The sequence below is a fragment of the Ambystoma mexicanum genome, chromosome 3p (genome assembly GCF_040938575.1).
Source record: "Ambystoma mexicanum isolate Mex_15411 chromosome 3p, UKY_AmexF1_1, whole genome shotgun sequence".
Taxonomy (NCBI): Eukaryota; Metazoa; Chordata; class Amphibia; order Caudata; family Ambystomatidae; genus Ambystoma; species Ambystoma mexicanum.
In genome coordinates, this window is record NC_090925.1 from 1,231,396,823 (window position 1) to 1,231,418,763 (window position 21,941).

Below are 21,941 nucleotides of genomic sequence, written 5' to 3' on the forward strand. Positions count from 1 at the left end.
CTTCGCTCATCCATCTCCAACGCCCTCAGGGTCAGCCGCTTCTCCAAGCAACGAGTTGGGGGTAGATCTCTCTCCGCGGCAGGGGCCTCCCTCAGCTCCCTGAAACCTGAGGAGAACCATCTCCGGTTCCGGAAGCACCTCAAAACCTTCCTCTTGGCTTCTGCTTTCTCTCCCCCTCTCTCCTGCTAAATTCCTGCCCGACTGAAACTGCACTGAATCTACAACTGGGCCACTCTCACCGATATCGGTCCTTGGCCCAGCCAATCTCCCCCTGCACTGCCTCCCTGGCAACCCCTGCACTGCGGGACTGTCTCTGTATCCCTACAGCCCCCCTTGCCAGCACTTGTCTGCACTTACCTTGTACTTGTCACCAGCTGGCCCTATTATCTTGTTATTCTACAAACCCTGTACTGCACTTTCCCCTTGCACTTTTCCCTTCCCCTCTACCCATGCACGTGCGCGATCTGAATGACACCTGGCCTAGTAGGATCGTTGTCTGTCTGTCTTCTCTTTGTTCCCCCCTCCCTGACTCGTTGCGCATTGAAACACTTGTGTATAGGCGCGTTACAAATGCCATATCATATTATGCATCACTGCGACAAGGTTGGAGCACAGGATTTTAAAGTGATGATTTTAAAGTGTTGATTATATGTGAACTTCTTTTAATTTTCTATTTTTGCTGTGTTGATGTGTAAAATGTTTGAGTACTTTGAACAAACTGCAGTCCAGGATAGTTAATGCATTAAACCTCAAGGACCAGCACTCTGACAAATAATGCAGAGATCACACACATTCATCTCATTCAAATGTCCCAATTGTACATATTGTGGGTTCCATTTGTGGTCGAGAGGTGGAATAAAAGGGTTCCCACGAGATTACCTGCTAAATGGACTCTCCTGCGAAGCCTTTATTTTTGTTCTCCCTCTCAAGGATTATGGAGGATATTAAGCAGCATGATTGCCTGTACAGCTAACACCGTAACTACATACAGGAACTAGGAATATCTGCTACAGCAGTGCACAGCGCAGACTAAAAGCAACACTGACAACTAGTTCTCTTGTTAACAGATAATTTCAAGTCTGAATCCGTTGCATGCCATGGTTGTCCAGTGCATTTGCCATAGTGTTAAAAATCAACCAACAAGGACACTTCTGTGGTAACCACTGTTATGCTGGATAAAATTCAATTAAAAAAAGTTTTTAAAACAGGCTTTTATTACACAAAGAAGAAAACACAGCAAAGAACAGGCATTACCAGGCATGACAAAGTGAGAAATGCCACAATTGCCTACTCGCACAGCCACGCCATGCAAATTAGTTAGTGTTCTGTTCTGGTTCTCTATTGCTCTGCACTCTTGAACATTCCCAAACAGGGGAAGTGGGGAAACACTGCTCTCCCCAGCCTGGACAGCAGCGACCAGACAGTCTCACTTGGATTTCAAACTGCGATCCCTGCTGCGGTCCCTGCTTCTCTTGTGGCTGCGGCTTCGGGAGCGAGTCCTATGGCTACGACGCTTGTCGCGCGATTTGGAGCGCGTCCTCCGCTTATGATCACGGGAAGAGGACCTTGACCGGTGCCTTCGGCGGTCCCGGGAACGAGATCTGGGAATAGCAAGAAAATCTCACATTATAAAGTTTCACACAGAGGAAACTCAAAACAGAAGAACATTACTTATCCCTGGTAATATTCTTTCAGCTGGATGTTCCCCCACATATTCCTCATCTTTAATAGATCAGATATCCTGCTTGCCGCTTGGGAAACTGACAGCTGAGGGCACCATCGACTTGTGGTCCCTCAGCAGCTTCCATCCTGCTCTCGACAGTGACGCTGGTATAAGTAGCACACATTGCGCCCGTGGCATCAGTTCATGTTTCCTCCCCCTTTAAGCACAGCAACCTCAAAGGTCAAAGAAACCCAGACGTTGACAGGAAGGTGTGAATAACAAATTCTCCGAAAGATAGAGGGTGAGGTTGGGAGGGCGATGAGGAATACTTGGGAGGAACATCCAGTAGAATGAACATTACCAGGGGTAAGTCACTGGTTCTGCTCATGGATCGTGTCCTCACACGTATTCCTCATCTTTGATAGACTCCCATAGCAGTATGTAGCTGGACGTCGGACAAAGCAAATGTACTTCAGATTTATGCTGTGATGAACAGTTTTTCCAAACGTAGTCTCCTGACTGGATACAGAACCAAGGCAGTAAGGTCTTTTGAAGGTGTGCAGCGAAGACCAAGTTTCAGCACTGCAAATGTCCCGCACCAGTCTTTGTAGAGCCAAAGAAGCAGGTACCCCTCTTGTGGAACGCACTCTCAGATCATAAGGCACCTCCATGCTAGACAGAGTAACATTTAGCAATACACAAAACGATCCACTGAGACAGTCTGTTAGTAGAAGCCTGTTCCAGCCTATGACCCATATTTTATTTATTTATTACATTTGTTACACGCCCAAACCCTAAGGTGCCACAGCGAGGTTACAGACAGCTTGATAATGACAAATGGTCACATACCCTTACAAAGAAGATAGTGTTACGGGTACATAATATTTACAAAGAAAGTGTTACAGGCTATGCACAAGTAAGGAAAGGCAGTGTGTAATACTAGTGCAAGAGATGTTTGCAATTTCTGGGCGCCCTGTGCTTATTTTAGTATTGATTAAATATCCAGGTTTTTAGCACTTTTTTGTAGCCCGAGAGGGTTTCCGTTTTGACGTTTAGTGGGAGGGAGTTCCAATGTATAGGTATTGGAAGCTGCTTCCTCCGGCTTTGGCGTTTCTATAGCGGGGCATCGCTAAGAGTCGTTGGATGTTGGATCTCAGGGTTCTGGTTGACTCTTTTCTGGTTATGGCCCTGTTCAGGTAGATGGGGGATTGTTATTGGAGGCATTTGAAAGTGATGCATAGAGTTTTAAAGATGATTCTAGCTTCAATGGGCAGCCAGTGATGATCTCTCCTGGTCTTAGAAATATGGTCATGTTTTCTAATGCCTAGGGCAGCTCATAGAGCTTTGTTTTGTATTAGTTGTAATTTTTTGAGGTTGGTGGAGGAGGTGCCGAGTAGCAATATATTGCAATGAGTTTTGTTCAGATCAAGTCAGGAACTGCCGGCTGAGGGTAATTAGTAATCCCTCTAATACTATCATCTTGTCTAACCTTAGCGATCCTGCTAATGTGAAAGCACAGCGCCCTTTTGGGATCCAAGCAATGAAGCCTCTCCATCCGTGGAAGGATGTGATGGGGGAAAAAAGATGGCAAGACAATTTTTTGTGCCAGGTGAAACTCTGACACCACCTTAAGCAGAAATGAATGGTAAACCCTCAAAATAATCTTATCCTTATTGAGGGTAGTAAACAGTGGTTTGGAGGACAAAGATTGAAGCTCGCTCACCCTGCAATTTGGGGTGATCGCTCTCAGAAAGTCTTCAAAGTCAGCATCCTAAGAGGATACAAATGAAGGGGGTCAAAAGGAGCTAGCATCAAGAAGCTGAACACCAAATGAAGGTCCCAAACCGAAAAATAAAATGAACCGATTGGAATCATGTTCATCAGTCCCTTCAGGAACTGATGACAGAGGACAATATCAGATGAGACAATATGAAGTTTTTAAAATAAACATTGTTCAGGTGAGCGCTGCCAGATAGCCCTTTGCAGTGGAAACCTGTAGCCCTTGATGGGCCAGTTTTAACAAGAACGAACGCTAATGGTGTGCCACAAGTAAAAGGGTCTATATTCTTAGCTCTGCACCAGCTGCAAAATGTAACCCAAAGGCAGAGGTAAGAGTCTGACTTTGGTGCTGACCTGGCAGAAAGCAACCCCTCGGTTACGTCTTCCGGGAGGTCCCGATCTCTGAATCTCAATCAGTGAGAAACCAGGCATGAAGGTTTAGGATTTTGATTTCGGGATGAAGCAGAGCAGATTGACATGTCCAGAAGGTCTGGGTACCACGTCCACCGGGCCCAATCCGGAGGAATCAGGTCATGGACTTTGAAAACTTTCTCAACTTCCTGAGGACATGGATTGGACTTTATTTGTAGAGCACAAAGTTCACCCGAAGGCATCTTGGCGCTTCCTGCGGGACAGTGAAAGAAATAGCCCAAAAGAGAAGCGTTTTAAGAGATTTGTGAAACGCAAAATGAACAGGAGTAGCCTTAAGTGAAAGAGGGAGAGAGTTCCAAAGAGCTGCGGCGGCCACTGAAAAGGATCGGCCGCCAATACGACTATACCTAACCGGAGGGACAGTCAGCAGACAGGGGTTAGCTGACCGCAAAGCTCGGCTCAGGGTGTAGGGCAGGAATATATCCCCAACGTATTCTGCCCCTGGCCATAGAAAGCATGGTGGATCAAACAAAGCACCTAGTCACCGGTAACCAGTCAAGTTTACGGAGAACAGGAGAAATGTGGCAACCGCGTGGAGTGGAGGTTACCAGCCTGGCTGCAAAGTTCTGAAGAACTTGCAAGCAATGAAGTACATAAGCAGGCTGGCCCAAGTACAGGGAACTGCAATAGTCCAACGAAGATGTAACCAATGCAAAGATAACGGAGGCAAGGAGGTGGGCCGGGATGAAAGGAGTGACCCGTCACAGCAGCCTAAGCTGGAAGTGGCCCTGTTGACAGAGCTTACCTGCGGCTCCATAGACAATGTAGAGAGCGAGTTTAATCCCCAGGTCCATGACTGTGGAGCCAGGCTGAGGAAAAGGACCCAGAGAGGCCAGCCAGAAGGCAGGCGTCCGGAGAGAAGCATCTGCAGGAAGTCCCACAACTAAGACCTCCGTCGTTTCACTGTTCTGTTTAAGCCAATTATCAAGCATCCACTACCCTACGGCCACTAGACAGGCACGAAATCTGGCAGCTGACTCCGAACTGGAAAGATCCAGACGAACCACGATGTGTGTGTCATTAGCATATGAATAGCAAAGGAACGCGTGGGAGACTATCAGCCTGGTCAGAGGCTGAACGTAGATGTTGAATATGACCGGGGAGATGGCAGACTCCTAGGGAACATAACACATGAGGGCAATAGCCGTGGAAAAGAAAGGAGGAAGAGAGAATTTGGTGACGGTCAGCTAGAAAAGAAGAGAATCGGGTCAGAACGGTGCCCAAGAGGCCTGTCTCGGCCAGTCGACCTAGCAGGACATTACGATGGTACACCTCTTGAGGTAATGCATGGCCACTGTGTTGTCTGTCATTATACAGACATTCTTCTAACCTGCACAGAGGGCAGAATGGCCATCACAGCGTCAGTCCGATTACCCTCCACTCCAAAACATTTATGTGTAGTCTTCACTACGATGGAGACCAACGACTGCAGATTGTCAGATCGTTCGCATAAGCTCCCCCAGCCTGTGAGGGAGGCCTCCGTAACTGTTCTCTGGCCATGGTTGCCAAAAGGGTTCTCCCTTCAACACACTCTTTGCAAGCCCACCACAGGAACTGGCGCCAATAACTTGCACGGTACCCATCTCCTGGGGAGTTACCATTTGCTGTTTTTTGCATTTCAGGATTTATTACACCGAAGCGCTGCGCTGTATCTTTAAGGAGACATAACGGGAAGAATCAAAATTTCACACTCATTAAGATCGATCTGCAGTTGCCAAGAAGCAGAAATATAGGCAGCCAAGGAACAGAAAACCGCCATTTGGTGATACTGCCGTATTACCAAACATAAATTGCACTCCTTACTAGGGCGGGCACCAACTTCAAATTGAAACGTCAGGGAGTCCACCCATTGACATCTGCACTTCCAAGCATTAGGTGGTGTAACTCACCCTACTCTGTTGAATGGGAATGACTGAATTCCCTTTTTTGGTCCTGATGACGACTGCTTTACCAAGTGGACGAATATGTTGAAGTCCTAACAGACAGCCGAAACACATGTCGACAAATAGATCTGTGTAAATTGATTATACATAGATGGAACCATCTAAGAGTCAAGGTGAGGGCACACACACATGTGGTCATAGAGATAGGTGTGATATGTATGAAAGTGATTTTGAATGGGTGGTAGTAGTGACTGTATGTGAGTTGAATTTTGATATGAGATGTGTGGATATTGTTTTTATGAAGTGATATATATGTGGCTGTGATAATAAAAAATGTGATACGAGATTGTGACATTTATTGGTATAACTAAAACGATAAATGTATACGAATTGCCATTTCCTATCCCAGGGGTCAATTTTTGTGTGTTTTCAAAGTATTTAGCCTGGAGGACCAGGCATATATACCAGGCCCCCCTTTGTTTATAAATACCACCACAGGAGATCCTGCGTGACCTTATTCGAGACCTGAAGAAGGCCTGCCATTCTGCTAGAGAACTGACCACTGTGAAGGGATCTCATACTCGGACGGGCCCCTGGCACCAGGAAAATGAAGGATGCCAAGAGACTGAGCAACCTAAAAACTAAGAAAATTGAAGGCCTGTAGATGTTGGGCATTTTCAAATTTCATGACCATCTGCAGAATATGCCAAGACCTCACTTCGTGTGGCAAATCTTTCCCAGAGGAAGCATCCAGGAACTCTCCAGTAAATTGAAGCTTGGCATGTGGGACTTCTTGAAATTGAGGGAGAGGCCAAGTTTGTGGAGGGAGTGGCAGGTGCTGCAGCGATGCTCCGGAACCTGTTCAGGAGAACCAGCCCTGATCAGCCAATCGTCCAGGTCACCGTAGATGTGAATCCCTCACCTCAGACTTGCTACCACTACTGTCAAACTTGGTGAAAACCCTTGGGCGGATGTGAGCCGAAAGGCCGAAGTTATAGTGAGAACTGCCAATGGCCAACCTCAGGTACTTTTGTGCTCGGGATGTATGGGCACATGGAAGTACGCATCCTGAAGATCGAGTGATACCATACAGTTGAAGGGCTTGGAGGACTGCGAAAGAGTGACCATCTTAAACTTGTCCTTCCTGAGTAACTTGTGCAAGCTTCTGATGTCCAAATTGGGTTGCAGTCTTCTGTCCTTCTTGGAAATTAGAAAGCGGAATATCATCCTTGGCCCCCTTCTGCTGCAGGTATCAATTCTATTGTACCTTTCTCCAACTGGGTGATAATCTCCTGTAAGATGATCGGATCTGGATCCTCAAGGAGTAGCTGGTTGGAGGAGAAATCAGAGGCCTTTTCAAGAATGGGAGGCAGTAACCATGGGCTACTGTTTGCAGGGCACAAACATCTGAAGTAAGGCTTTGCCATTCTTCCAAATGTGTCAGTCCGCATCCGAGCACAGTCCTGTGGACTAAGGCCTCAAAAAAGGTTTTGGTGTTGTGGGTGCCGCGGACGGCAATTACCAGGTTACTCACCGTAGTGACCACCTTACTCATAGTCCATAGTCCCCTTTCCTCCATACTTGTGGGACATCTCTCCATCCTGTGGGACAGGACCGGAGCACTTTGTAAAAAGCATCCACATTTTTTTTCAAAAATGTGTTCCTCCTCTCTTTCCGGCGCGGGGCCCAGCCCGCGGCCGTAACCCCGCCCACCTTGGCTCCGCCCCGCGCATCGCCTATCAGTCCTTTTCTATCGCCGGGTCAAAGACCCATTAGCAATAACAGAGGAACCTTATTAGAGGGGACGGCGGGCGGGCGTATGGAGGAAAGGGGACTATGGACTAGGAGTAAGGTGGTCACTACGGTGAGTAACCTGGTAATACTCCTACGTCCCGTCCCCTTTCCTCCATACTTGTGGGAGATTCCCAAGCACTCATTACAGGAACTACCCTTTACTGAAACAGGTTCTTCAGCACAGCCTGACCAAACTGAGCGTCAGCTCTAGAGCTCATGTCGAGACAGTAATGTTTACAGAAAGCAGATGGGGAGGCCCAAGTAGCTGCCCTAATATGGACTCCCAGGGAACATTTCTGAAAAGCAACTGCGGCTGCCTTGCGCCGCACCAGGTGTTGATGGATACCTTTAAGAGGTTTCAGCCCTTGGACGGTGAAAGACTCTGTGATGCAGGCAGCAATCCACCTGGAAATAGTTGCCTTAGACGCAGGCTTGCCCAGAGGGTTACCGAAGGTCACAAAAAGTTAAGAACTCCTAAGCTCGGAAGTCCTGTCCAGGGAGAATTTAAGAGCTCTTCGGACATCACAGTGTAGAACTCTTTCAGCCTCTGATGCAGGGTTCGGAAAAAAGACCGGAAGGGAAATCGACTGATTCAGATGGAATTCGGTCACTACCTTTGGTAGGAAAGCCAGGTTTGTCCGAAGGACTACCTTGTCCTTGTGAAAGACCAAGAAAGGATGCTCCACAAACAATGCCTGGAGCTCACTCACTCTCCTTGCTGACGTAACGGCGACCAGAAAGGACACTTTCCAAGACAAGTACTTGAGGTCTACCGTAGCCATTGGTTCAAAGGGTTTATGGCACAGCTCAGTCAGGGCTACGTTTAGGTCCCATGGCGGGTGCTGATTACGAACCAGATGGTAGAGGCGTGTCAAGCAAGAAAAATGCCTCTTCACCACTGGGTTAGTTAGAGAATAAGAACAAAGGTCTGTAGAAAGGTAAGCGGAAACCGCTGAGAGACAAGTCCTGCATGACAGAACATGAACGCATGACTCGGGGTCCAACTTCTTCTCCCAACACCAATGACAGAACCTGAGCCATTTACTCCTGTATTGAGATCTGGTCGAGGGTTTCCTGGCTGCCTGGATAATGCACATGTTATCCGCAGACAAACTCAGATGCTCCAAACACTTGAACTCAGGCACCAGCCGCCAAGCTGAGCGATTGTGGGGAGGGGTGCCACATCTGTTCCCCCTGGTGAAGAAGATCAGGTTACCAGTAACTCCCGATCGGCGGAGACACCGACAGGTGTTGAAGTTCTGAGAACCAAAACCTGGCCGGCCACCACGCGGCTATCAGTAGAAGGGAACAGTTGCAACAAGTTACTTACCTGTAACAGTTGTTCTCCAGCATGGGTCTGGCATGGATTCACATGCTCATGAATCTTCCCAGTCATCAGGCTGGGAATCCTTGGTAAAGAAAAAACCAGTATCGGTTTCGTTTCTGATCTGTCTTTCGTAGTAGTAACCAATCACTGACCTCTGCGTCATACTGACCACAGCCAATGACTGCCCTCTACCTAAGCCCCGCCTCTGGCAGCCATCTTCAGATTTGGTAGCACGTGAAGTGGCAGTATGACCAAGTGAAGAGCCGCAGAGGGGTAGGCGGGAGGGTTCGTATGTGAATCCATGCCAGACCCATGCTGGAGAACAACAGTTACAGGTAAGTAACTTGTTCCTTCTCCAGCATGGGGTCTGGCATGGATTCACATGCTCATGAATAAAGAATACATAGCAGTACACACATGCACAACCACGGGAGGTGGCAAAGGCTCAACATTAAGCATTACATCAAACTCAACATTAAGCAAATCTTACCTCCTCACCAGGCTCACCTTAGGTGAACAGGTTGCGCAGCACTGCTTGGCCGACCCTGGACTCCTCCCTGGAATCCCGATCGACGCAGTAGAATTTTGTGAAGGTGTGCGTCGACCTCCATGTAGCAGCCCTGCAGATGTCCAGCAAGGGCACACCAGATAGGAACGCCGTGGTAGCTGCGATCGCTCTGGTGGAATGGGCTCTCGGACGGCCCGGCAGCGGTCGGTTTGCCAACCGATGACAGTACATGATACAGCCGGAGAGCCATCTGGAAATGGAAGCCTTCGAGAGAGCCTTCCCCTGGTTGACAGGTCCAAAGTTCACAAAGAGTTGTGACGTCTTCCGAAAACACTTTGTGCGGTCCACGTAGAACTTCAGCGCTCTAACCACATCCAGTGAGTGCAAAGTCCTTTCAGCCGGCGATGAAGGCGACGGGAAGAAAACAGGCAACACCAAGGGTTCGTTGAGGTGGAAGTCCGACGGCACCTTGGGCATGAAGGAGGGGTGCGTGCTGAGCACTACCCTCGTGTCGTGAAAAGTCAAGTACGGGGGCTTGCAGGAAAGGGCCTGGATCTCTCCCACCCGTCGTGCGGAGGTGATGGCCACAAGAAACGCTGTTTTCCACGACAAGAACTTCAACGGAGCCGAGTGCAGAGGCTCGAACGGAGGTCCCATGAGCTTGGTCAGTACCACGTTGAGCTCCCACGCCGGGGCCGGAGCCTTCACCGGCGGGAACGATCTGAACAGTCCCTTCATGAACTCTCTCACCAGACGATGAGACCAGAAAGACGTCCGTCCCGTGGTTCTGGTGTATCGGGAGATCGCAGCAAGATGAATCTTGATGGACGCGTGCGCCAGTCCAGCTTTGGCCAGCGTCAGTAGGTACGAAGAACTTGGGGAGCCGTAATCCGTAGAGGGTTAATCTTCTGTGAGTGGCACCAGACAGAGAACCTCTTCCATTTGTGTCTGTAGCATTTAAGAGTTGAGGACGCCCTGGCCTTTGCAAGAACCTCTCTGCAGTCAGCCGGTATGTTGTATCCTCCAAACTCTAACGCTGCAGGAGCCAGGCCTGCAAGTTCAGCGACTTCGGGTCGTGATGGAGGATGGCACCTCCTTCCCTGGAGAGAAGATCCGCGTCCACTGGCAGCTTGATTGACGGGGACGCTGAGAAGTCCAGAAGGTCCGGGAACCATATCTGCCTCGGCCACGCAGGTGTGACGAGGATCATCCTGCACCGTGACCTCTTGAGCTGGTTGATGAGCCGGATCAGCAATGGCAATGGAGGGAACGCGTATAGAAACAGGCCCTCCCAGGGGAACGAGAAAGCATCGCCCATGCTCCTCGGCTGGGGAAACTTGCTGGCGAACCTCCGGCACTTGGAGTTCGTCGCCGTCGCGAACAGATCGATCTGGGGTGTGCCCCACCGTCGGAAGAGGCGGTCCACTAAATCCTGTCGTAGTTCCCACTCGTGGCACGAGCGCAGCTCCCTGCTGACTGAGTCGGCGATGGTGTTTTTTATCCCTGCCAGATGAAACGGCACCAGAAACATCCCTTGGGCGACGGCCCAATGCCACAGATCCTGCGCCTCCCTGGACAGGGCTGGGGACCTGGTTCCGCCCTGTTTCCTGATGTAGAACATGGTGGTGGTTTTGTCGGTGAAGATCCTCACCACCTTGCCCTTGAGGGACGGAAGGAAGGACCTGAGGGCCCAAAACACTGCACGGAGCTCCAGGACGTTGATATGGAGGGACTTCTCCGTCGGGAGCCAAAGGCCTCTCGCGTGCAGATTTTCGGTGTGCGCTCCCCACCCTTCCAGGGAGGCATCCGTGGTCACTGTCTCCTGGTGGCCGGGGGTCTGGAAGTCCATGGCCGCCGTCAGATGCGCGCGGGTGCCCCACCACCGAATCGCTCGTCGGAAACTCTCGTCGAGTGTGATCCTCTCCTCGAAGCGCGCGTCCAGGAACTCCTGCAACGGGCGCATCCGGAGCCTCCACAGGGGGATGAGGTAAATGCAAGAAGACATCATTCCGAGGAGGGACTTGATGGACCTCACTCTGGCCGTGTCCGCAACCAGCATCCGCCGCACCTTGCCCAAAATGGCCCTCGTCCTTTCCTCCGACGGAGAGGCCAGAAGCGACACCGTGTCGAGCTTCGCTCCCAGAAACCGTGCGTCTTGCGCGGGCACCAGGTGGGACTTTGCATAGTTTATGGAGAATCCCAGGTCCGTGAGAAGTTGGACGGTCCTTGCAGTGTGTTCCACGGCGAGCTCCTTCGTCTTCGCTCGGATGAGCCAGTCGTCCAGGTAGGGGTAGACGTGGATCCCCTCTCGGCGCAGCTGCGCCGCCACCGGTGCGAGGCACTTGGTGAACACCCTGGGTGCCAACCTCAGTCCGAAGGGAAGGGCTCTGAACTGATAGTGACGCCCTTGGACCACGAACCTGAGAAACTTTCGGTGTCCCTTTAGGATGGGAATATGGAAGTAGGCATCCTCCAAATCCAACGACGACAGGAAATCGCCCTCCTCCAGCTGACCCAGGACGTGTTGGAGGGTGACCATCCGGAACTTATGTGCCTTGATGAATTTGTTCAGTCGTCGTAGGTCCAGGATGGGACGCCATCCTCCCGTCTTCTTCACGAGGAATTATCTTGAGTAAACTCCGGAGCCCCGAAGCCTCTTTGGGACAAGCTTGATGGCACCCTTCTTGAGCATCGCCTTTACCTCCAAGAGAAGTTGAGGGACGTGATGTTCTTTCCTGGCCACAGGGGGGACGCGCGGGCACCTCTTTAGAAACTCGAGCGCGTGACCCTGGGCTAGGGCGTCCAGCACCCAACGGTCGGTGGAGATGGACTCCCACACGCTGACGAAGCTCGCCAGCCGGCCTCCCACCGGGGTGCTTCGGTGGGGGCCCGACCCCACGGCCGGTTCAGTCCTGCTTCGACGAGGCTTTGCCGCCTTGACCTCCTTGGCGACGACGGCGGGGTCCGTCTGACTTGCCTCGTCCCCTGTAAGCTTCCTGCGACAACGAACAGGCCGCTTGACGGTAGGTGGAAAATCCGCTGCCGGAACCTTTGGAGGCACCCTGTTTGCCTCCGCCGCTCCGAAAGGGCGGCCGCCGTTGCTGGAGAACCCCAAGAGCCCGGGCTGTCTCCGTGTCTGCCTTGATGGCTTGAAGGGAATCGTCCACTGTTTTCCCAAACAGGTTGTTTCCGTCGAACGGCATGTCCAAGACTCTGGTCTGCACGTCCTGACGGAAGTAAGTAGCCTTGAGCCATCCACGCCGCCTAAGGCACACGCCGTTGCCCAACTGGTGAAATCCAGTGTCAGCGATGTCCGCCGCAATCGTAATGGCGTGGTCCGACACCACCTCTCCTTCCTGCAAGATCTCTAGGGCATCCGCCCTCTTGTCGTCCGGTAGGAAGTCCAGCAGGGGGGCCAGTTTGTACCACAACTCCCTGTCGTAGCGGGCTACGATAGCCAAGGCGTTGGCCGCCTTAATCGTTGTCGCTGCAGACGAGATGACCCTGCGTCCCATCGTATCCAATTTCTTTCCGTCGCCGTCCGGCGGGGAAGTCGACGTAGAGGCCGCGCCCCCCCCGCTTTCTTCCTGACCGCCGCGGAGACGACTGAGTCCGGGGTCGGCTGTGCCCGAAGGCACAGGGGGGCCGCGTCCGGGACCAGGTACTTCTTCTCGTACCGATCCCTTCTAGCCAGCGTCGTGGATGGGTTCTTGAGGAGGGCGAGGCCCTCATCCCAAATGTCGTCCAGTAGAGGTACGGAGAGGACCGTCTTCCTCTTGGCCTTGCGCCGTTGATAAAGGAAACCTTCCTTCTCTTCCGGGCAGAGCTGGAAAAGCTCGGATGCCCTGGCGATCATGGAGTGAAACGATCCAATCTCGTCGGGCGGGGAAGCCCGGGTGGGAGGTGACGACGGCAGATCCTCGTCGTAAACCTCGTCGTCCGTACCCGTCGCGGCCGTGTCAGTCCCCGTATCATGCCCACGAGTCGTGGACGGGGAGGAGGGCTGAACAGGGCTCGATGGCTGAAAAGGAGGTGGAGGATGAATCCTTCTTCTCTTAGGGGGAGGGCTCCCAGAAAGGCCTGGCTCCGGGTCCCCCGTCGGGAGCGGTTCCTCCGCTGGTGGTAACGGCAGTCTCATCCTTATCTCTGAGCAGAAGGACTGTATAGCCAACAAAATGGCTGCCGAGTAGTCTTGCGGCACTGGTTGAGGGGAGTCCGACGGGCGGTCAGGGGGCCCGTCGGCACCCTCAACGTTATCGTCGTCTCCTACGTCGGGGTCCCTCCCGACGGGCTGGTCTTCTTCCACGCCAACGCCGTGGCTTAAGACTTCGATTAGCTCCTTCCTCAGAGGTTGAGGCCGAATCCACGACAACCTCCTGCCCCCCCTTTTTCTTCTCCGTCGGAGGTTTCACAGGGGTCCTGTCGATGGGCATAAAAAGAGGACTCCCTCCGCGGTGGCAGGGAGACTGAGCCCCGAGGTCGCCACCACTGGTGTAGCCTCCACAGGCTGAGCCAGGGCCGCCGCGACTGTCTCGATAGAGGCCTTGGCCGGATGGATTAAGGCTTTCACCACCTTAGGTGCGCTCACCGCCTTCTCCCTGGGGGGAGGGTCACTGCCTCGCTCTCCCTCCGATAGGGCCTTCGAGCTCGACCGGGGCCTCTCCAGGAGCTTCGCCGGGTGCTCGGCCTTCCTCTTACCCGAACCAGAGCGTTGGCTTGTGGTTGATGGTGCCGGGGAGTATGCGCCCTTCCTGGCGCCCGTAGAGCTCGACCGTTCGGCGCTCCTGGTGCCAGCGGACTCGCGGTGCTTGGCCTTGTGTTGGACCTCCGTCGCCGGGGCGTCCTCAAAGGTCTTAGAAGACCGCTCGGATTTCTTCTTCTTCTCGCCCGACGGGCTCTTCCCTTCCAGCCAGTTGGCGAGACGTTGATGGCGGTCCTTCATGGTCCGCTCCGACATATTGCCGCAAAACGCACAGTCCTTCTCCACGTGCGTCTTGTCCTCATGTAGGCAGTAAAGACAGAAGGAGTGTTCGTCCTCCTTAAAGACATTCTGAAGCTGGCATCCAGGGCAGACCCTGAACAGCTTTCCGGGCGTCGAGCTTCCCTTCTCCTGGGCCATGTCCGAGATGGGCCTGAGAAACTTCTGGAGTCCTCCAAAAGCGTGGCTCGACGAAATCTTCACCCTTGAGGGGCGTAGTCGAATCCAACACTGGTCCCCGTTGATCGGATGAAGAAACTGTGGAGATTGAGGCTCTTTTGACCGAAAAAAATCGAAGTTTTTGAGAAAAAAACGTGAAAAATAGCACTAACGCTCGAGAGCAATAGCACAAGGATCCCAACACTTGAACGTGCAGTAAAAATCTGAAGATGGCTGCCAGAGGCGGGGCTTAGGTAGAGGGCAGTCATTGGCTGTGGTCAGTATGACGCAGAGATCAGTGATTGGTTACTACTACGAAAGACAGATCAGAAACGAAACTGATACTGGTTTTTTCTTTACCGAGGATTCCCAGCCTGACGACGGGGAATATTCATGAGCATGTGAATCCATGCCAGACCCCATGCTGGAGAACACAGTTCTTCAACTTCCAAATTGCACGGTGAACTAGAGGCAGAGGCGGGAAGGCGTAAGCTCTCATGTTGTGCCATGGAATCTCTAGAGCATCCCCCAGAGAGGAGGCTCCCAGCCCCCCTCTGGAGGCATACTGAGTAAGTTTCTTGTTCACCGCCGTGGCGAAGAAGTCCACCTCCGGTGTGCCCCAATACTAGAAAACCCATGATAGGAACTCCGCCTTCAACTTCCACTAGTAGCTGACCACTGTCTGCCGGCTGAGGGCATCCGCTGTGACATTCAGCTGGCCCAGGATGTGCACTGCAAGCAGCCAGACACCATGAAGCACGGCTCACTCCCAAATCTGGATGGACAGGTCCACGAGGGGGTGAGACTTTGTTCCCCCTTGCTTGTTTATGTAATACATTGATACCACATTGTCCGTTCTTATGCGGATCACCTTGTTGACAATGAGTGGTCTGAACGTCCTGAGCGTTAGGAAGATCGCCAGAAGCTCCAAATGATTTATGTGCAGGAGCTTGTCCTGAGGCGACCAGAGGTCTGAGACCTGAAGAAGATCTAACGTTGCACCCCACCCGAGGAGGGAGGAGTCCGTTGTGATCGTCACCGTGGGGACCGGGTCCTGAAACCCCGCGCCCCCAGACAGATTGCTGAGTGATGACGACCAATCCAGGTCCACTCTCGGAATCCGGAATCATTATCTGCATGGAATCCGGATCCACTGCCTGACACCATGAATTCCGAAGAGCCATCTGGGTCCGTCTCATTTTGAGGCGAGCAAGAGGAAGAGCCAGTACACACGAGGCCATGAAGCCTCTGGAACCACCAGGCCGACATGTTCTCCGACTGCGCAAACGTCTGACACGTGGCCAACAGATCCGCCATTCTGTCCCCGGTCAGATACACTCTGCAGTCGATCGTGTTCCAACGAAAACCCATCAGGTCCTGTGAGACCGTCATGGAGGATATCCGCCAGTTCACCGACAGCCCAAGATGGAACAGGAGCTGAAGGAGAGACTGGAGGTTGCCCGCTGCTGCCAACGGACAAGGGCTGCATAAGAGCCAGTCGTCCAAATAAGGATACACATGGATACCCTGGATACGAAGATAGGCCGCAATCACCAACATCTTCGTGAAGACACGGAGCGCCGAGCTGAGGCCAAAAGGAAACATCCGAAACTGGAAGTGGTCCTCTCCCAAAGAGAAGCAGAGGTATCTCCTGTGTGGATTCCAAATGAGGATATGCATGTACGCATCCAGAAGATCCACCACGCTGAGCCAATCGCCCATCTGCAAAGAGGAGCGTATCTGGCCGGGCGTGATCATCTTGAATTTCTCTTGGGTTAGGAAAAGATTGAACTGGGAAAGGTCTAGGATGGTGCGCAGGCCAGCCTGGTTGGGTTTGGACACCGTAAACAGCCGGGAGTAGAAGCCCTCCCCTCGCTCCCCAAAGGGAACGGGTTCCACAGCTCTGAGGTCCAGAAGTTTCTGAACCTCGGCCTTGAGGGAGGGTGAGCCCGACAGCTGAAAAGGAGGGTTGAGGTAGGGGGTAAAGGTAAGCGGAAGCCCGCTCGAGCAACTGACAAGACCCATCTGTCTTCTATGAGTGTCTGCCATGCCTCCCAATGAGACGCAATGCGTCCTCCCACCGGGGTCTCGTGCGAGTGCGGACACCCTCATTTGGCAGGCTTATCGGTGGCGGTGCCACCTGAACCTGATTAGGAGGCTGAGAAGCGGGAGAAAAACAGCGTACGCTGTTGTCTACGGCGGTTATTCCCCGCAGGAGTATTCACTCTGCGAGATTTGCGGTCGAGGAAGCCCCTAAAACCAGAGGAAGGTCGAATTTGCGACAACGGTCTCTTCTGGGATTTGAAAGGAGCTTTAATCAGAACAGACAATGATTTAGCCGTCTGAGTGCTATCCTTAGTTTTGGTGAGCTCTACATCAGTAGAAGAAGGAAAAGTTCCTTACCATCGAATGGAAGGTCCAACACCTTGTCTTGCACTTCCTTAGAAAATTTTGTGGCATGCAGCCACGCCTGCCGTGAGGTATCAACCACAAGCATCAGGCCCCGAGCCAAGGAGTCTACGTGATGAGCCGCAGCTTCCAGGGGATCCTGGGCCAAGACCCTGGCATCGGAAAGACCTCCTTTTAAGTCTTCCAGCTTCTCGACCGGGATGTGCTCCTCAAACTCCGACAGACCTTTCCATATCCGCATGTTAGCTCCCCCAATATCAATTTGGCGTTGGCCTGCCTGAACTGCAAGGCTGAGTTGGAGAAGATTTTCCTCCCGAGGGAGTCGAGGAGCTTGCCCTCCTTTCCCAGAACCTGAGTAGCCGTTGTGGAAGAGGATGCTGCAGGCCTGGACTGCAAAGTGGCCGCAGCCACCACTGTGGAGGAGGGAGGCGGACAAGACGACAGGGCCACCTCTGAAGAAAGCAGCCTGTACCTCACGTCAATCTTTATTGACAAAAAGTCCCGAGTGTGGCTTTTCCCAGACTCTTCGGACTCGGCCAGAACGTCCTTCTGCAGTAACAGGCCGGTATGCTCCAAGGGAGACAGGATCCAAGGGAGACAGGATGAACGCCCCAGAAAGCACACCCTCCTGCGGAGCGGGTGCCTCGGTCACCGGAACATCTAAGAAACTCATGTCCAGTACCTGGTCATGAAAGGCTCTGATAGAGCGGGGAAGGTCCTCGTTGTCCTGATCGCCTTGAGGGTCATCTGACAGGTCAGGATCCTGCTGAGCCGTGTCAGGCACTGCCTTGTCCACTGGGGACAATGGAGGCAAAGGCGGGAGAGCAGAGGGGGGTTGGGCGGGCACCACGGGCAAGGGAGGCGCCGGCGGAACCACCGGAGGAACAGGTGGAGCCGGTGGACATATATCCTTGAAAAGCCCTTTGAAATATTCCCTCATGGGGTTGGTGCGCATAAGCGCTTGAAATTTACCGAAAAAAGGCATCCTCAGGATATTGTTTCGGGACCTGAGGCGGCCTCTCATGAGGTAGACAAATCCAGGGACGTAATGTGGAAGGGTGCCACACCGGCCCTTCCACTGACGTATCCACATAAATCAAAGGAGCCGCCCCCGTGGGCAACAAAACATTGTGCGGAAGAGGCATCCAGGCGTTCCAATCATAAACCGGCAAGGATGCGCACAAGGGACCTTAGGTTCACCCAAGAGACCAAGCCCTACACCAGAAGCTGATGGCGTAGTTGTAGGGGTAGCTCCTAAAATGGCCGCCGTGGTCGTGGCGGGAACAGGCGCCATTTTGTCCTCATCTGAGGGGAACTGCGGCAAGTGAGGAAGTGAGGCAGGGGTCCCCGTCGATAGATCACGGGTCTTAATCTTAGCCTTAACATAAGGAACCTCTGCCGAGCCGGTAAAAGAAGAACACCTCCTCCCACCTCTCCAACAGACGTTGAAGTGCCCAGACCGAAAGGGAGTCACAGTAAAAACAGGAGTCCCAACGGTGTTCGGGACCCAAACACTCTAAACAAAGAGGATGGGGATCCACCCTTGCGAAGCGACGGTTACACGAACAATCTGGAAAGTCTAATTTGAAAGACAGACTAGTAAACAAACGCTAGCGAGAGCCTGAGAGGAAAAAAGGGAAGAAAATCTGAGGATGCAAGTGCATCCGGCCCCGATCGAGAGGAGAAAAGGACTGATGGGCGAAGCGGGGGGCGGAGCCAAGGTGGGTGGGGTTACGGCCGCAGGCCGGCCCCGCGCAGGAAAGTGTGACAAATTTCAGAAAAAAATGTTGATGCTTTTTACAAAGTGCTCCGGTCCCGTCCCACAGGACGGAGAGATGTCCCACAAGTATGGAGGAAAGGGGACGGGACGTAGGAGTAAGAGGCAGAATTGTGTGGGCAGCTCTAACCCCAGGGCCTCGTGAAGCATAAGGTTGTCTCCTCTGTCCTCTTTGAAAGAATAGAATTGTCCCCTGGTTTTTCCGAAGAATAGAAAGGACTGACCCCTCAGAATCTGAGAGGCTGATGGGATAGCTGTGGTTGCCGAATCGCTGCTCCCAACAATTTTGCAGCTGCTTTGGAAGTTTTAGCTTTTCCAAGTTCTCATCGGCCTTTGAACCGAACAAATGAGCCATTAAAAAGGCATATCCAACAGCCTCGCCTGAACGTCCAAGGCAAAACCAGATTTGTGCAGCCACGCAAACCTTGCCACAGCACTCGCCGCCATAGCACAACTAACACAATCCGAGGTGTCTAAAACAGCCTGTAGCGACTGGCAGATGGCATCCTTGCCACCCTGTACATTGTTGAGGAAGCCTTCTCTTTCCTCACCCACACTGCGGCCATTGCTACAACCTCCCACAAAGTGTATGAATACTTTGCTAGAGCAAAAGTAGCATTAAATTTGCATCTTTTGTCGTCCCCATCTGGAAGGATTGTGGGATATGCAGCCGCCATGATGGGGCCACCTGAACAACCAGACTATGTGGAGATGGAGGTCTCAAAACATTCTTGATCTATGGCCAAAGGCCTGTACACTTCAGTCAAGTCCTTGTTTACTGCTGAAGTAGTACGAGACTTTTTCCAGTTTAAGACACTATTGCTCCGTGTGATATAGAAAGGTAAAATAGGATCCTTTAGAGGGCCCTTATCAATCATCCTTCTCATTCTGCAACAGGCCTGCTCAAGCCTAGATCCTCTGTAACCTTGGCCATGACTGACCTATATAAGGCATCGGCATGCCCAGTCACATATGGCGTGGCAAACTACACTTCTGGAGAAGTACCCAGGCCACTGGCACCCTTAAAAGTGTCCAAAACAGAGGGCTTCTCTCCTCTTCTTCATAGATAGAGCTAATCGAATTGAAAAAGTCCTTTTTTGATAAGGGCTTAAAAGCCTTCGACGAATCCATCGAGGACGTTGATGGCTTCGACATCAAAGAACTGGACGCTGATTTCTTTGACTGAGCAGAAGAGGAAGATGACTGACTCGAATAGTCTAATCACTCAACCACGCTCGAGAACTTACTACTCAGGCTCTTAAGCAGGCAAGCAGAAGGTTTTGATGATGCCCTGCCGGCCTGAGAGGCGCAATGGGTCAGAAGACTTTGGTGGTTCGCTTGAAGGGGAGGATGGTGCCGCCTTAGTTAACATCTAACATTTTGAGGCGAAATTCCTCCAATTTTGCATTTGAACCAGATTTACCCAGAAAACGTACCCATTTCCTATTGGGTGAGGAGTCGGAGGAAGGCGATCGGGACCGATGGCGTCGCTTCCTAGACATGAGTCAGGATCTCCACCCATTGCGCTTAGCATGTTTGTGCTTTTTAGCTCAGTGATGTGAAATCTCCCTTGAGCTCGTCGTCAGATAACCTCATCTTTGACAGGTTAGTGGATGGGATTTGGACAAGGGCCTACCAAGGGCAAGTTTCTCCTTCGAAGCATTAATGGATTCCTAAACAGTAGATCCGTGGTGGACATCTTTGACCCACAATCCGAACACCTCTTGAACCTGGTCTTCAGGGTAGACATATCGAAGATTTTGATAAATGCAGTAGATTAACCGCAAGGCAAACATACTGTTTCAAAGCATGCTGTGCAGACCGGAGCTGAAGCAAAGGACGCGGTGGACGCTACTTATACCAGCGTCTACATCACAGCCGAGAGCGGGATGGAAGCCGCAGAGGGACCACGAGTCGACGCATGGCGCACTGCTGTTGAAATGTTTCCGAAGCTGCAAGCGGGATATCGGGTATATCAAAGATGAGGAATACGTGGGAGGACACAATCCATTAGAAAAAGTTACTTGTAACTAATTTTCGAATATGGGTATATTCTCCAAGATAGGCTTGTATCTTCTAAGGTATTGCAGATGATACTTTAAAAAATGTCAATGCTGTAAGTAGTTGGAGAGATGTTTTTCTAAGGCCTTCCTTTCTCATGTACTAATGATTCCATTGATCTCTCCATTTCTCCAAATGATAGTAGCCCAGACCAAACTGAGGCAGGGGAGGGGTGAAGGGGTTAAAAAAGGTACAGTACACAATACCAAATTAGAGATGGTCCACATACTATATTGTTATACAAATAAAATCTTTATGTAAGAAAAAGCAAAGATAGAAAGCAATACACTCCCGGGTAAGTAACTTTGAAAAATGAAAGATAACAAGTAGAAACAGTAAGAGTCCTTTAGTGCCCATAGAAAGAAAGGAAAAGAGTTCAACAGGTATCCACAAGGCTTTTCCATCTAGGCTGGCAAGTTCAAGTAGAGTCAAAGAGACTTGTAGTGCGAATATGGGTACTCCTTGGTGGGAAAGAGTTACCTTTGGGTGAAAGTGCTTAAGGAAGCGGTTTCTAGAGACTGTGAAGGTAGACAAGTGTCGCACTTGGAATTGTGATCACTAGCCAGCCTCACATCTAGACAGGATATTGAAGATTAGCAGGTGCCACACGCAGATGAAATGGTGAATGATGGCAAGATTCACAACTAGTCATAATTGCAAGGACAGCAATGCCAATTAACCAATCCACTAACAATTTCATCCCTCTGTATACACCTCTCAAACTCTAACCAAAACACAACCACAAGCCTAAAACAGAGCAATCCGCCCAAACGTCACTATACTGCAACAACAAAACAAACCACATAGATCGCACAACATTACACAACGACTACCGACCGTAAAACACCCAAGCCCAGCCAACGGACCCACCGGGCTGAGGCTGCCAACAGCACATCACTGCTCTCTTGCACTTTTCCAGCTTACTCCCACTAACCCCCCCTTCCCTTCTTTCAGAACCGCCAGGAGACCACTCCGGTGGTGATAAATATCCTTTTACATTAACAAGTGCGGTGGTAGTGAGAGATCAGTCGAATGTGTGCAGTCAGGTGGTTGGTTCTCGGAGACTGTATTCTGGCTGCATTAGGCCCGTGTAGGATGTTTGTGTGCAGCTAGGCTGATTTTTTCATGGGGTATAGCTGCGTTCTAACAGGTTGTTTAGGTGTTCATGGAG

The 21,941-nt window shown here is 51.5% G+C and overlaps 1 protein-coding gene across 3 annotated transcripts in view; it reads right to left on the minus strand.

Annotated features, from left to right (window-relative positions):
- Window positions 1-1,192: 1,192 nt before the first annotated feature.
- Window positions 1,193-21,941, minus strand: part of LUC7L2 (LUC7 like 2, pre-mRNA splicing factor) — a 291,524-nt gene continuing 270,775 nt past the window's right edge. For all 3 annotated transcript variants that reach the window (XM_069652700.1, XM_069652701.1, XM_069652702.1), the window contains one exon: window positions 1,193-1,601. In XM_069652700.1, the coding sequence (XP_069508801.1) occupies window positions 1,427-1,601 (175 nt within the window). In that variant the 3' untranslated portion in view covers window positions 1,193-1,426. The remainder of the gene's footprint in view (window positions 1,602-21,941) is intronic.